Source organism: Brachionichthys hirsutus, chromosome 23 (assembly GCF_040956055.1).
Source record: "Brachionichthys hirsutus isolate HB-005 chromosome 23, CSIRO-AGI_Bhir_v1, whole genome shotgun sequence".
In the NCBI taxonomy this organism is placed as follows: domain Eukaryota; kingdom Metazoa; phylum Chordata; class Actinopteri; order Lophiiformes; family Brachionichthyidae; genus Brachionichthys; species Brachionichthys hirsutus.
Genome location: NC_090919.1, coordinates 1,766,279 through 1,779,733, shown reverse-complemented (window position 1 = coordinate 1,779,733; position 13,455 = coordinate 1,766,279). Strand labels below are relative to the sequence as shown.

Sequence of the window (13,455 nt, the reverse complement as noted above, 5' to 3'; positions counted from 1 at the left end):
CGAGGCGGAGGCCAGCGGGGCCATCCCGCCGTTCTCTTTTCAGTCTGATGCTTGTTCTGGATGTTGTTATGGCGTCCTCTATTAGAACCGGAGCGCTGGAGTCGGGGTGCGGGGATTAGCGATCAAAAGAATGAGGGGAGGTGTTTTGGGAGGGGTAAAAGATTGGGGGGGTAACACTAGCCCGGCGTGCCCAGGTGGCGCAGTTGAAAAGAGATTCCCATCTGTGGTGTGTGGATGGGCTGCATGTGTGTGTGTGTGTGTGTGTGTGTGAGTGACTTTTATGGAGCGTGCACTTCGGGTGAACTCCGCCTAGTTGGATTTGAACCATGTCCGATTGGATTTCAGGCCCGAGTTGCTGACCCCTGACCTTTTTACAACATGTGCGACCCCTAGGCTTCAACCTGTAGCACGCAGCTTGTTTTTTTTTTTTTTTTTAAGTCTTATTACTTTTTGACCTTTGCCTCGTGCCACGGTAAGGATTTTAATAAATTTGCCTTTTTTCCGGAGTAGCCACCTCATTATTTCCATGCTTACGTTCTCTTCAGGAAGTCCAGAGTACACGGATGAATCAATGAAGTCTTCAGATTCTATTTTATTTACTTCAAAATAAAAGCACCAGAGCTGTTATTGCCATTCTAAACCGTATTAATAATTATTTATACCTTTCACTTTCTCCTTCTCAGAGCTCTTTCTTGTATAAAATGAGGCTCTAATGATGGACAGCGTCACTTTTTTAATTCCAAAGACACACACAGGTGTCTCTTGGATTTGCTGCCCGTCCCGACACTGATGGTGGTCTCACATGTGGGTGGTCTCCATCTTCCCGGTCTGCGTCGCGCTCCAGTGACGTCACGGGACTCAGACGGGATGTCGCGCTGCAGGTACAGGAAGGCCTCTGCAAATGTTGAAAGTTCATTTACAGGGAAATGCGTAACATGTTTTCACCGTAAAACAAACTTGTTTTTTTATATATATAATAAATAACCTTATTTTATGGGAAAGCTTAATTACACTGTACAAATCTGTATATCTGAGGGGCTTTGTTTAAAATAAATTATGTGCTTTGGGTTAATACATTTAATGTTTATTACTTTGACCCCCCCCCCCCAAAAAAAAGATTACATTTCATTCATTCATTCATTCATTTCAAATATAAAATGCAAATAAACAGAAACTGTAAACTGAGCTGCAGCTCTCACTTTCGAGCCAAGGCAGTTCTACTTAAGAAGACAAACAGGAATTCCCTGCGACCTGGTTGCCATGGAGACGCAGCGACTCGTTGTTGCCACCTCTATACACACACACACACATGCGGTCGTTGTTGAACTCCCACGATAAGAGAAATAATTCATAATTAGGATTTAATTCTTCTGTTTATTTTTTGCTCTTTAAATTTGATTCATCCATCACCTTGCCATGCTCGGGGGGGGGGGGTTACCCACCTGTTTGACAGAAAGTCATCCGTGTTCACACTGACATTGACAGCAGCATTCATGTCGTACTTTAAGCCCTCAGATCCCGGACGGCATCGGGATTTAGTGCAGATCTTTACCGCCTCTGATCGTGTTTAAAGCCTGCCATGGTCTGGGCCTCTTCATAATCCTCTGTGAGCTGCAGGGAAGCCTCACATCATGTCCGAAGCCGTCTAGACACCAAGAAGTCATTCGCCACACCTGATTGGCTGATAAATCCTCTGCCTAACATAATCAGAACTTACTTCCTGTTAAAGTCAAGCTTAAAAATACCAGAAGGGTTATTTTAGCAGTGAATTGTTGTGAAACGTCAAAACACAAACTAGAGCCGAAACAGAAGGTTCACTTTTTGCTATTGAAATTCAATCATATGAGTTTGGGAAATTCAATCCCAAATTCTCAGGGTATAAGAGCAAATAAATAGTCTGAAGTTGACTGGAAAAAAGACGTGACAGAAGTGAACTTCGGACTCTCTGTGTGATTCTGTGGTGAGACGTTTTGTTTGTTCCCGTTTTTAAGTTGCACCACTCTGTTTCACAATGGTGCACTGCTCTGTGTGTGTGGGTGTGTGTGTGGGTGTCTACTTCCTGTCTGAAAAAAACATCAGAAAAACACAAATGCTGCTGAAAGTGTTTTATTTCCACACAGGAGAAATGAAACCGATGAAAATGAAATGCCGTGATTGGAATCGATGCGCTAACGACTTGATTACAAACGAACGCGTGGAAACAGCCACGCTAATCCCAAACAAACATGCATAATTACAACAGTTTTTTTGGCTACAGCTTTTTTCTTTGTATGTAAAAAAAAAAACCGATTATGAAAAAACGAACTCTGATTTTTCTCCTTTTTGGCGAACACGTCGTACGCCCGCAACCTCAGCGGCTGACGACCTGCGTGGTGACCACTGAGGCGGAGGCCCCCACGCCGTTCCTGATCTTCACCTCGCGGTTCATCTGGCACCACACGCAGGTGTAGCACCACCATATCTTGCAGCAGTCGTCGCAGCACGAACCCTGAAAACAGAGCGAGCGGTGGGATGAGTCGATCGGCATCTTAGGGGTTAGAACTCACTCCTTTTTTTTATTTATTTTTTGTTCCTTACAGGAATGTTGTGACGCTCTCTGATGGAGGAGCGGAGCAAGCAGGACACCACGCAGCAGAAGTCCAGCAGAGGCATGCAGCAGCACCAGCCGTGTCTGGAGGCCGTCTGGCACTGCATGCAGGGGAAGCAGAAGAGACCGCAGCAACCTCGACGCCAGGAGAGAGAGAAATTAATCCACATCAATCCACAATAAATGTGAAATCTGTGCGCGGCGTAATCCCCTTACAGGTTTCCATATCGGCGCAGCAGTCACAGAGGCCGGTGGTCCAGGTGTGGGGGCTATGGGTGGTGGTGGTGACCACGGAGACCACCTGAGGGGGCTGCTGCTGCTGGACGAGCATGCCGGGGCTCGGCCACTGCGGGGCAGGGTAGCCTGGGACGTACGCCTGCTGGACGGCCATGGCTGGAGGAAGGGTAAAAAAAAAAAAAAAACATGAGAAAAGCAATGAATTCCTACAATGTCCTCGCGTCAAATAGTAATAACATGGTTATAAAGGCGTGGATGGAGCAGTTTGGCCTTATCCAACCCCTAATAATCAACTTCACCCGGATCAATGCTTGAATAGCGCTTCCTCTTGGGCTACATTAAATACCTTTTTGCTTTTTTTTTAAACATCCATCTCCCATCTTTGCTAGCAGGTGGTGTTTTAGCACTGGTTTTATATTACACGACGTTTATTTCATGAACAATAGCTGCAGGTGAAGCGTCCTTATAAATTGATAACACTTTTTATTACCTCACATTGATTAAAATTCATCCGGCAGCGTTTTTTTTTAAATTACTATTATTAACTAATGCTAGCTAGCTAAAATAAAAAACCCACCGTTATTAGCAAAATGCTAACTTTTTCCACGTTAATTAAACTACTCGAAGTCGTTTTTGACCCTGCGTTACTTTTACAGTTATCGTTACTGTTTTCTCTCCTGTCAGTTCCAGATGTTGTTGCTGTTTTTTTTCTAACACAAAGCCGTTTTAAGTGTCTCTGCTCGGTGGTGAGGGCGTCGCCTCGCTGCCTACCTTCCTGGAAACCAACAGGTGGGTTACCGACATGAAAGAAAATTAAACGTCATAAATCGCATTAATCCGAAGACAGCTGACTTTTTTTTTGTTCTTTTTTTATGCAATAGAATAGAAGACGTTTTGATTATAACTCTACCTTGTCTTTGTGTCCGTGGTTTTAGTGAAAGTCCACGAGGAGGACGGGTCGAATGGAGGCGCTGCCCGAAAGTCTAAGTTTCTATTTCTCTTGAAATCCCACCTCCCATGGTTAACCAGTTTCACATCCCCATGAAACAAAAAAACATGCAAAACGCACACACATATATATATAAAATACTTATATGCCACTGAAAATGCACAATAACCGTTTTTATGAGGAAAAAAAACAATGCAAAGCATTTTAAAAGCAGCGGCAGAGCTTTCACCTCATGGAACATCGAATTAGGGAGTTTTGGCTTTTAGCTTTATTCTACACGTTTGTTTTTATTGTTAAATGTGAATAAACATTCACAAACATTTATTAAGATAAAAACCTCAGTATTTACTGTTGCCGCTACTTTTGCTGACTTATAATACTTGCTGTGTACAGTAGGTGGCGACGTGAGCTAAGGAATGAGTTCGTTCTGAGAGGTTACGCGAACAAGAACTTTGTTTCGTTTAAAAGAAAAAACAGATCACTTTGGTTTCAAAATCAAAAAAGAAAAAAAATCTAATTAAAATAATGGACCGAACATTTGCACAAATAATAATAATTCCCGTTTGCTCGCGGGACATGTAGACACGTGACACGGAAGTTACGTCACATATCAAAATAAACAGAGACGCAACCGCGCATTAGAAAGTTCTCGGCAGCTTCTTTGTGACGCAGGATCCACCTGTGAACCCAAATCCACTTTCCCCACCACAATTGAGCAACTAACACACAACGCAGAAGTAAACCACACAAATGTTGTGTGTTTATTAGGATAAACAAGAGGGGCGTGTATGAACCGCAGCTCCTGCAGGTTCCTTTGAAATCTATTGCGTGTGTGTGTGTGTGTGTGTGTGTGTGCGTGTGTGCCAGGAAGAGCAAAGTGCGGGCAGCTCCTTCACAGCGCAGATTAGCGCTCAAACGAGCAGCAATGTGAGAGGACGACAATATCCTGTCGGACTTGTTCGGCGACAGCAGGCGTGGAGGGGAAGGACAGAAACCCGATGTTTTCATTGACTCTCAGCTCACGACAAGTTTCGTTAGAGTCCGGACGTGACAAAAAACAAAGGGAACATTTGATATTTATAAACTAGATATTTGCACTCTGCTAAATTACTAATAAAAAACTAATACTACTTTAGTAAACTAAAAAGTGCTGCAATAAGTGCTTTGTGTTGTTGTTTTTTATAGTTTAAAGAGGGCTTTATTCAACTTCATGTCGTTCCTTCCCTCCGAAATTACCATAAATTAGAATAAACAAGAAATCAGCGTCAATAAAAACCCGGAGAAACGTTCAAGTGGTTGATTTAAATGGGAAAGGAGTCCTAGAGAGAGTCTGAATATTACTTTAAGATGCAATAATATAATTGTGAAACTGAACATATTGTTATTTTTTCATTGCAATAATTAGATTTATTGATTAATTATAGCTTGAATGCAGTCTGTAACTAATCCTGTGCTACCTGTGCAGGTAGGGTTCACGTCGGACGCCGGGTAAGGGGTGTGGTCAACTGAGACGCGAGAAAGGGGGCGGAGTTGAGAATCGAAAACACGCACAGGTAGCGCTTCGGCTCACCGGAACATGTCGGCCCAACAGAAAGTAAAGGCGGAACTCGGCGTGAAGCTTTTCTGAAAACTCTTCGGGAGTAAATTGAAGGATTCCAGGGGGGATTTCGTGATTCTGTGATGAGGATTAGAGCCGGCATGGAGATAATCTGTTAACTATCGACCAGGTGAGTTCCGGGGCAGGTTACCTGCTGCGGTCTGTCTGAGAGTTCTATTGTCCTTTATTCAGAAGACGCTTGTTTTATTCCGCTTCGTTACATTTCAGGGGACATTATTCTACATTTAGTGATCTTCATCGATATTTAGCAAGTAAAAGGGTCGCTTCATACTGATGACGTATTCTGGTTGGATATTATCAACACGGGGTCGGAGAACAGACCCGGATGCAAGCGCACTAAATCGATAAGGAGTATTTAAAATGGTTTTAGGCCTTTTTATTTTTTATTTTTTAACGCCAGTAAAGCATCTAAAATATCTCGTTCTCCGGACTCTACTTCTCATGACGTCAAAAAAATACTTTTCCACGGATATTAATCGAACTGGCAAAATGACGATCTGCGCTTGAAGCCTTGTCGATGACGTCTCTGTCGCGAGACAGCTGATTGATCGGGAGGAGGCGGGGCTCCGAGCGCGTGAAGCCCACCCCGGTTTATCCAGTGATGATGATGATGATGAATATATTTATTAGATAGAACGCTACAGTACAAGTACATGCAAACAGTAGCATGTATTACAGTACAAGTACAGTCAAACATCCTGTCTAAGAGGAGCATTTCTAAAAAGCCCTTCCGGTCTTGTTTCCGTTGAAAGTCCTTCGTACGTAAATCATCGACATTTAACAATACCAATAAAACTAATATTAAATTACTGAATTGATGCAAAATAACAATAAATTAAAAAGACACATAATATGTACAGCATATGACTTGCAGTGACTTTTCAACCTGCATTCCGTGCTCGTGTTTTCAGTTAAAGATTGATCAGTCTGTACACAGAGAGGAGGATCACAGACTCGGTTCTGTTTGTCCTCGTGTTTCTGTGCGGAACCTTCATGAATGGATCCCGAGGAGTGTTTTCTTCACACCCTCTCTTTCTTTTTTTTTATTGGGAGTTGTCCCTGTAAATGAATACAAGCCTGGGCGCGTTCCCTCTCGCACTCGGAAGCGCTTTGAGATCAAGAGAAGTCACTGATTAAGGAGAAAATGTGGAGCTAGTCGTCCTTTGGAGGTTCGTAATAACGGCCGTGGACCGCGTCTCCTTCCTGCAGGCGGCTTGCTTGCCCGGGTCATGCTGATGGACCCGGACACTCAGTGGTTGTACCAGCTGCTGGCTGAGGTCCAGCTGGAGCGGTTCTACCTCCGCGTCAGGGACGGCCTGAACATCACCCGCATCGAGCACTTCTCCTACGTGAAGGAGTCCGATCTGGAGCACGTCGGGATCAGCAAGCCGGGTGAGGCTGATCCGTCCGTCCGTCCGTCCTGTCCATCGTGTTTCTGGAACCTTTTTGTCCTGAGAATGTCTCCGACCCGGTCCCAGAGTTTGTGTCTTTTGAATTATTATTTTTTTTCATCTTCTAGCACAAAGAAGATTATGGGACGCTCTGAGACGCACCAAGACAAAATCGCGGTCGTGGGCGGCAAAGGTCCGACACCCGCCCCCCGGTCTCGTCCCAGATTTCCTGTCCGTTGCCGTCGGTGACGCCTTTTTTAATTTGCCTCGCCGATTGCATGCAGGGGCTGAACAGCCGCAGCGTGGACGGAGGAGAGCAGTGGAGCGGGGGGGGGAGCGCCCCTCCGGCTCAGGAGACCGCCGGCCGCGCCCTTCCGTGTCTCATCCAGGACGGCGAGCTGATCCTGGGGGAGAAGCTGGGATCCGGCTCCTTCGGGGTGGTGAAGAAGGGAGAGTGGCACACCCCCTCCGGGAGAGTGGTACGATCCGATCGGAAAGTTTTGGAGCGAAGGTGCGGACGACAGCTCATCGTTTCTGTCCCCTCAGCTGCCCGTCGCCGTGAAGACGCTGAGGAGCAGCGTCTCCAGGCAGACGGACACGCTGACCGACTTCCTCCAGGAGGTGACCACCATGCAGTCGCTGGACCACGCCCACATTATCCGGCTGTACGGCGTGGTGCTCACGCACCCCCTCAAGATGGTGAGAGGCGTGACGGAACGTGCGCCGCGAGCTACGTCTCATTTCCCATCGAGCGACTTCTCCTTCCTCCAGGTGACCGAGCTGGCCCCCCTGGGCTCCCTCTACGACACGCTGCGCTCCCGGCAGTACGAGTACCCGCTGCTCCGCCTCTGGCTCTTCGCCACCCAGATCGTGTCCGGGATGGATTACCTGGAGAGCCGGAGGTTCATCCACAGGGACCTCGCGGCGAGGAACGTCCTCCTGGCGTCCCGAGAGATGCTGAAGATCGGCGACTTCGGCCTGATGAGGGGGCTGAGCCTCGAGGCGGACCACTACGTCATGTCGGCTCACAGGAGGATCCCGTTTGCATGGTGGGGGGTGGAGGAGGGGAGGGGGGGGGGCAGCATTGTAGGAGGGAGCAATGCTCTGATCGGTCCCTGCTTTTCCGCCAGGTGCGCCCCGGAGAGCCTTCGCGTCGGCTCCTTCTCCCATTCGTCGGACGTGTGGATGTTCGGCGTCACCCTCTGGGAGATGTTCACCTACTGCGAGGAGCCCTGGTTCGGCCTGTCGGGCAGACAGGTGCTCCTTTGTCCCCGTGCCTTTCGCTCTCGCGGTTCCTCCGTGCGATCCGGAGGTTTAGCGACGCCGCCGTTCGCTTTCTTTCATGCAGATTTTGTGGCGCGTGGAGAGGGAGGGGGAGCGCCTGGAGAAGCCTCCGGACTGCCCCCAGGAAGTGTACGGCGTCATGAGGAAGTGCTGGGCCTGCAATCCCGCCGACAGGCCCAGCTTCGGTCAGCTGATCGCAATGGTGGCGGAGGTGCGTGAACCCGGGCGGGTCGGACGCGACCAGGGGAATCGCCATGCGCGATTTTTTTACGGTTCGCGTTTCCGCTTCCTCACTTTCAGGCTAAGCCGATGGAGGGGAAAGCCACGAGGGACTTCGCCGAAGCCAGGAAACTCGCGCTTGTGGCCGGCGACCTTGTGACCATCACAGACCACAGGTGGGTGTGGGGGGGGGGGGGGGGGGGTCGATTGCATCGAGCAAAGAAAAGCACACGACACTCTGTCTGTTCAGCGTGGAGCTGGCCGAGTGGAGAGGCCAGAACCAGAGGACCCTGACGGTCGGCTGGTTTCCTGCGGGCCTGGTCGTGCCGTCGCTGCCTGGCGACGCCCCCCCCGCCGGCTCTGGGTCCAACCCCGCGTCCGGCCCGGCTTACGTCTCCAGCCCGTTGAAAGGCAGCCTGCAGCACACGGGACACGGAGACATCAAACCCGAACGCACCTGGGGGACGCCCGAGAGCCTGGAAAAGTGAGGCTAACGGCGTTAGCGGATGCTATCAGTTTGCGTTCGTGCGCGTCTCTAACCCGCTCGGCGTTCTGTCCTGTGCAGCACCGGAGGTTGGAGGACGAGTGTTGCCAGGGAGAAAGAGGATTCAAACCTGAAGAACATGGCAGGTAAGGATGTAGGAAGGTTCAGAAATCACCTGGAATATAAATACTTACATGCCGGTTTCCACACGATATTTTAGCTAACATTGTTTATGCTAAATGTTTTGCTGATCTGGAGGGAACTTTATGGACACAATCTGCTCGCCCATCATATCTCCAAATTATTTTTCTCTTATTTTTTATTTTTTTTTACATCATCTGAGGTTCATTTAAATATACTCCTTCACACATCCTATTTTATTTTTTTTGTTGTTGATCATAAAGCATCTTTTCTATCCCGGAAGTGACCTCATTCCAACATCCCAGTGGTTCATTTAATGATAGTTGTCTAGCTCGCCCTCTAGTGGCCGTATGAGGCATTGTTGCAGCGCCTCCATCTGTAAATAAATGGCATCTTTGTTGGATCCTAATAAATTGTGCAGAGCGTTGATGTTTTTTCCCCTCATTTGTTTCCGTAGCTTTAATTTTAATTGAAAGGACTCGTTCCTGTGTCTCCAGGTATTTCCCGCAGCCTGGAGTCCGTCGTGAGCGGACAGCGTCCCCGGTCGCAGACGGTGGTCACGGTCAGGGTGGATCAGCACGGCAGATTAATGACCCCCGTAATGGCCGCTCGTAGCGTGGTGATGCAGCAAGACCAGCGGCGGTTCAGTGAGGCCAGCATCGTCCCGCCTCCGCGACCTCCACCTCCCAACCTGAAACGCTTGAACCTGAAGTCCCAGAGGAGGCCCGTTGTCCACCCTGTCCCGGGCGCCGCGTGGCCTCCCCAGGTGGTCCCGGCTGTGCTGGCTCAGATGCAACCTCAACCCCAGCCCCTACACCAACCTCAGCCGGCGTACGGAGGATCAAACCTAGCTAAAATGACCCAAATGGCGCGCTCGACCCCGCAGCTGGACGATGGCGCCGACGGCAGAGATCGGGACCGAGAGAGGGAGCGAAACCGAGAGAGGGAGAAGTCGCCTCACGTGCAAAACACGAGAGACGGCCTCATCTCGCAGGTGAGAGTCCGATTCATCCTGATGGGACGCCTGTCGGAGGAGGAAGAGACGAGCTTCCCCTTCTCTCCCGACAGGTTATGGAGGCGGTGCACGGAGCGACGATCGACGAGGTCCACGGCGCTCTTCAGCGCTGTGACTGGAACCCGGTGGGCGCTGAGCAACAACTCAAGGTCAGAGCGTGAATTCAGCACGCGGGGGGGGGGGACTCGCCGTGTTTGAGTCGGCGTTCAGAATGTCACTCGGTGACGCGAGGGAAGAAGGTGCTCGCCGTTTACGGTCACGCACGTAAAATGTTTACCGCAGAGGCGTTGACTTGAGGGTCTTTGATGAAAGCCTGCTGTGTGACGTTCAGGGCCGTCGGGTTTATCCAGTTATGCTTTATTGTTGTGTTTTTTTCATACTTCTGACCCCTTCCTTCTCGGTTTGTGTCGTCAGTTGGAGCAGCTCTACTCCCTGAGCCTCTGCTCCAGAGAGGACTGTCTGAGGATCCTCAGCAGGTACCAGTGGAACTTGCAGCTGGCCAGCCGCTACCTGATCCGGTGGTCACGGGAAGAAAGGCTCGGTCCCGGCGAGAGGGAGCGACCGCCCGCCGGCACAGAAAGACGCGTCTGAAGACCGGTTTTCAGACGCATGTTGACGTTGGCATGTCGCTGTAAATCAGCAGACGGGGACACTGGGAGTCGGAATGTTCAGCTTGTTATTGGAACATGGGAAAACATTGTACATATGAAGTAAAAAAAAAGAAATTAAGATGGTTGAATGTTGGAAAAAAAAAACTTTTGAAATGCAGGATTGTAAGAGAAATATTTCTGACCACTGTTTTTACATTTTTAGCAACACCATCAACACAGTTAGTTTTTGTATCTTAGCAAATTTGTATATATTGTCATATAAATTGTTTTATTGAATAAAATTGGTGGTGTGGTCATGGTGAGTTTCCATGTGTGTACTTTTTTTTAGAACTATCAATATTATATATCATACTAGTAGTATTTCTATAATTAAAATACATATTTGTCTCTGTGTATGATACGATCATGCGTACTATATTTGTGTCCAACATGACACGAAGTCCAGACAATATTAATACGTACATACTAATGTTAACAATTTGTTTGTTCGTATGTTAAAATAAAATAAAAAATCGGATTTGTTTTTAGATGTGATCGTTTTAACTCCCGAATAAATCTTTTCCAATATCGCCCCCTACTGTCCAACCTGACTATTCGCCGAATGACGTCATCACCCGGCGACAACATACTTCTTTTTTTCAGGCTCACAGCCGAGTAGAGCTTGTTTTTATGCTAGGACGTGATCCGTAACCTAATTCCACGAGCAGTAATCGGATTAAAACTATCGGTTTGAGTTTCCTACATGATAAAAAATGCGCCGTTAATCCGACTCTCAAAAAAACCGGCGACGTGATGCCGAAACTGAGTGAATTCGAGTTTCCAGCGGGATGTAAGACGCTCCCCGGAGGCTTCTGGGCCGCCGTAGACGTGTGGATAAAGAAGCCTCACGTTGTAAACAAGCGTCTTTGCGGAGTCGAGGAGACGGAGGCTGAAAAGGTGGGCGGAGAGGCTCTGGAGTTCCTGCTGGACCATCGCGAGTCCTCTCTGGACATCCTGTCCTTCCTGACGGGGGGGACTTCACCTGAACAGGAAACCCGCCGGTCCTCCAGCGTCAGGAAAATCATCCCGAAAGTGAACTGCTACGGGACGACCCTGCACAAGGAAGTCGTGCTCAAAGGTAAGTCAGGACTTGGAATTTTGACCCTCAACACGCGGGTCCCTTGAGACAGACTGTCGACTGTTGTCTTGGTTGAAGACTTCGGGAGACATCGGGTGACCTTCGTCCCATTCGAGGAGGATTCGGGAGGGCGAGTGTCCCTGAAGGAGGGCAACGTTTACCAGATTCAGCTTCTCCTTCGGGGAGAGGAATGGTGAGTTGTGGTTTAATAATAATAATAATAATAATAATAATGATAACGAGCAGATCTCGATGACTCCGCCCTCAGGGCCTTGGAGCTGCACGCGTTGACCCCGGAGGCGTGGCTCGCCGACGGCGTGGCCTACCCGAAGCTGGCCTGGCTGTCCGTGGATCTGCTGCCCAAACTGGCGCGCTGGGCCACGGCGTGCACGGCCGGCGGGTTCCGCAGCACGCTGTCGCTGCTGCCGGTGGAGAAGTACAGCGTCGTGTACCAGCGGCTGAAGGGGAAGTACAAGGCCATGGTCAAGGCACGGCCATCTTGTTTTTTTGTTTGTTTTTTAACGACCTGGCTTCATTTGATGGTGGTTCCGTCTTTTTCTCACGGACTGGTTTTCGCCGCCCTCTAGGTTTGGCCCGAAGTTACGGACCCGGAGAAGTTTGTGTACGAGGACGTCGCCATCGCCACCTATCTCCTCGTGAGTTGGAAGCCGGCGCGGCGCCGACCGGCGCGAGCCGGACGCCGAGGCTCTTGGGAAGAATCGAGTGTCTGTGACTGCGCTTGCAGGTTCTGTGGGAGGAGGAGCGAGCGGAGAAAGGTCTGACCGCCATGCAGACCTTTGTGGATCTGGGCTGCGGAAACGGCCTCCTGGTTCACATCCTGAGCAACGAAGGGGTGAGTCGGGGGGGGGGGGGGGGGGTCCTCCAAACCTTCAGAGATCATTAGTTCCCGAATTCGGGAGTTTTTAAAACCTCAATCCGTGTTTTTACTTCCTGTTTAAAAGCCCCGCCGGCCAATTAAAATTGCACGTCGGCCTTTGATGTCTTGTCTTTCAGCATTCGGGAAAAGGCATCGACGTCCGGAAGAGGAAGATCTGGGACATGTACGGCCCTCAGACTCTGCTGGAAGTGAGGCGATTTCTTTTTTTTTAAATTGGGGATCTATTGAATTACCTTTTTATTAAAGCTTTGATTAAGCTACACGTAAATGCCTTTCGAAACGACGGCCAATACGAGCGGCGTTGTGTCGTCCTGCCGGAATAAAGTCAAGGAAGTTCCAAACCCGAATAGATGAAACCCCGCCCTCGTGCTTTTTTTTTGGTTCTCCGCTATTTCAGGAAAAGGCGATTACTCCCAGCGAGAGCTTCTTATTCCCAGGAACAGACTGGCTGATTGGGAACCACTCAGACGAGCTCACGCCGTGGATCCCCTTTATAGCGGCCAGGCGAGTCATCAGCAGCCTGGGGGGGGGGGGGGCGCTGCTGTGCCTCAGTCCGACTACTTCCTGCGTCTAAAGCTTTTAGCTGAAGGAGCAGGAGTTTCTGAAGCGTCATCTGGACGTTCCTTCTCCCCGCAGGTCGTCTTACTCCTGCCGGTTCTTCGTCCTGCCCTGCTGCTTCTTCGACTTTTACGGAAAGTACCAGCGGCGGCAGAGCGGGAAGCCTCAGTACAGGGAGTACGTGGACTTCATCGCCGAGGTCGGCCAAGCGTGCGGCTTCAGCGCCGAAGAGGACTGCCTGAGGATACCGTCCACCAAACGGGTATCGTCCCGGGACCGGACCGAGACTCGTCTTTGCATCTTTGAAGTTGTCTTTTAATCTATTGTTAATGTTGGTTTGAGTCAC

At 49.3% G+C, this 13,455-nt stretch overlaps 3 protein-coding genes across 4 annotated transcripts in view; 2 read left to right on the top strand and 1 right to left on the bottom strand.

Annotated features, from left to right (window-relative positions):
* Positions 1-2,090: 2,090 nt before the first annotated feature.
* Positions 2,091-3,803, bottom strand: ponzr1 (plac8 onzin related protein 1). 2 transcript variants are annotated; one of them, XM_068755950.1, is made up of 4 exons: positions 3,735-3,803; positions 2,804-2,980; positions 2,578-2,723; positions 2,091-2,488 (listed from the first exon to the last, which is right to left on the bottom strand). In XM_068755950.1, the coding sequence occupies exons 2-4, from the start codon at positions 2,976-2,978 to the stop codon at positions 2,351-2,353; spliced, it is 459 nt and encodes a 152-aa protein (XP_068612051.1). In that variant the 5' UTR covers positions 2,979-2,980; positions 3,735-3,803; the 3' UTR covers positions 2,091-2,350. The 2 variants fall into 2 exon arrangements, with proteins under 2 accessions (XP_068612051.1, XP_068612052.1); XM_068755951.1 differs by lacking the exon at positions 3,735-3,803 and adding an exon at positions 3,402-3,432.
* A 1,610-nt stretch (positions 3,804-5,413) lies between these two features.
* On the top strand, positions 5,414-10,823 carry tnk1 (tyrosine kinase, non-receptor, 1). The gene is made up of 14 exons (XM_068755713.1): positions 5,414-5,500; positions 6,601-6,783; positions 6,911-6,975; positions 7,067-7,261; positions 7,329-7,481; positions 7,554-7,831; positions 7,913-8,039; positions 8,131-8,277; positions 8,367-8,461; positions 8,536-8,769; positions 8,851-8,915; positions 9,408-9,904; positions 9,979-10,074; positions 10,340-10,823. Exons 2-14 carry the CDS (start codon positions 6,621-6,623, stop codon positions 10,514-10,516), a joined length of 2,292 nt encoding a protein of 763 aa, XP_068611814.1. The 5' UTR covers positions 5,414-5,500; positions 6,601-6,620; the 3' UTR covers positions 10,517-10,823.
* Positions 10,824-11,224: 401 nt separating this feature from the next.
* The window catches only part of trmt44 (tRNA methyltransferase 44 homolog), a 4,579-nt gene continuing 2,348 nt past the window's right edge, over positions 11,225-13,455 (top strand). The window contains exons 1-8 of the mRNA XM_068756078.1: positions 11,225-11,653; positions 11,732-11,846; positions 11,922-12,141; positions 12,241-12,309; positions 12,399-12,506; positions 12,668-12,739; positions 12,949-13,055; positions 13,188-13,371. Coding sequence (XP_068612179.1) covers positions 11,329-11,653; positions 11,732-11,846; positions 11,922-12,141; positions 12,241-12,309; positions 12,399-12,506; positions 12,668-12,739; positions 12,949-13,055; positions 13,188-13,371 — 1,200 coding nt within the window. The 5' untranslated portion in view covers positions 11,225-11,328. The remainder of the gene's footprint in view (positions 11,654-11,731; positions 11,847-11,921; positions 12,142-12,240; positions 12,310-12,398; positions 12,507-12,667; positions 12,740-12,948; positions 13,056-13,187; positions 13,372-13,455) is intronic.

Bases quoted from the DNA above. Each gene is read 5' to 3' on its own strand.
- ponzr1 (XM_068755950.1), bottom strand. From the start codon at position 2,978: ATGGCCGTCCAGCAGGCGTACGTCCCAGGCTACCCTGCCCCGCAGTGG. The intron at 2,724-2,803 runs GTAAGGGGATTA...CCTGGCGTCGAG, and splicing joins CTGCGCCGATATGGAAACCT to GTTGCTGCGGTCTCTTCTGC. The intron at 2,489-2,577 runs GTAAGGAACAAA...CTCTGTTTTCAG, and splicing joins GAGAGCGTCACAACATTCCT to GGTTCGTGCTGCGACGACTG.
- tnk1 (XM_068755713.1), top strand. From the start codon at position 6,621: ATGCTGATGGACCCGGACACTCAGTGGTTGTACCAGCTGCTGGCTGAG. The intron at 8,278-8,366 runs GTGCGTGAACCC...CCTCACTTTCAG, and splicing joins TGATCGCAATGGTGGCGGAG to GCTAAGCCGATGGAGGGGAA. The intron at 10,075-10,339 runs GTCAGAGCGTGA...TTGTGTCGTCAG, and splicing joins GCGCTGAGCAACAACTCAAG to TTGGAGCAGCTCTACTCCCT.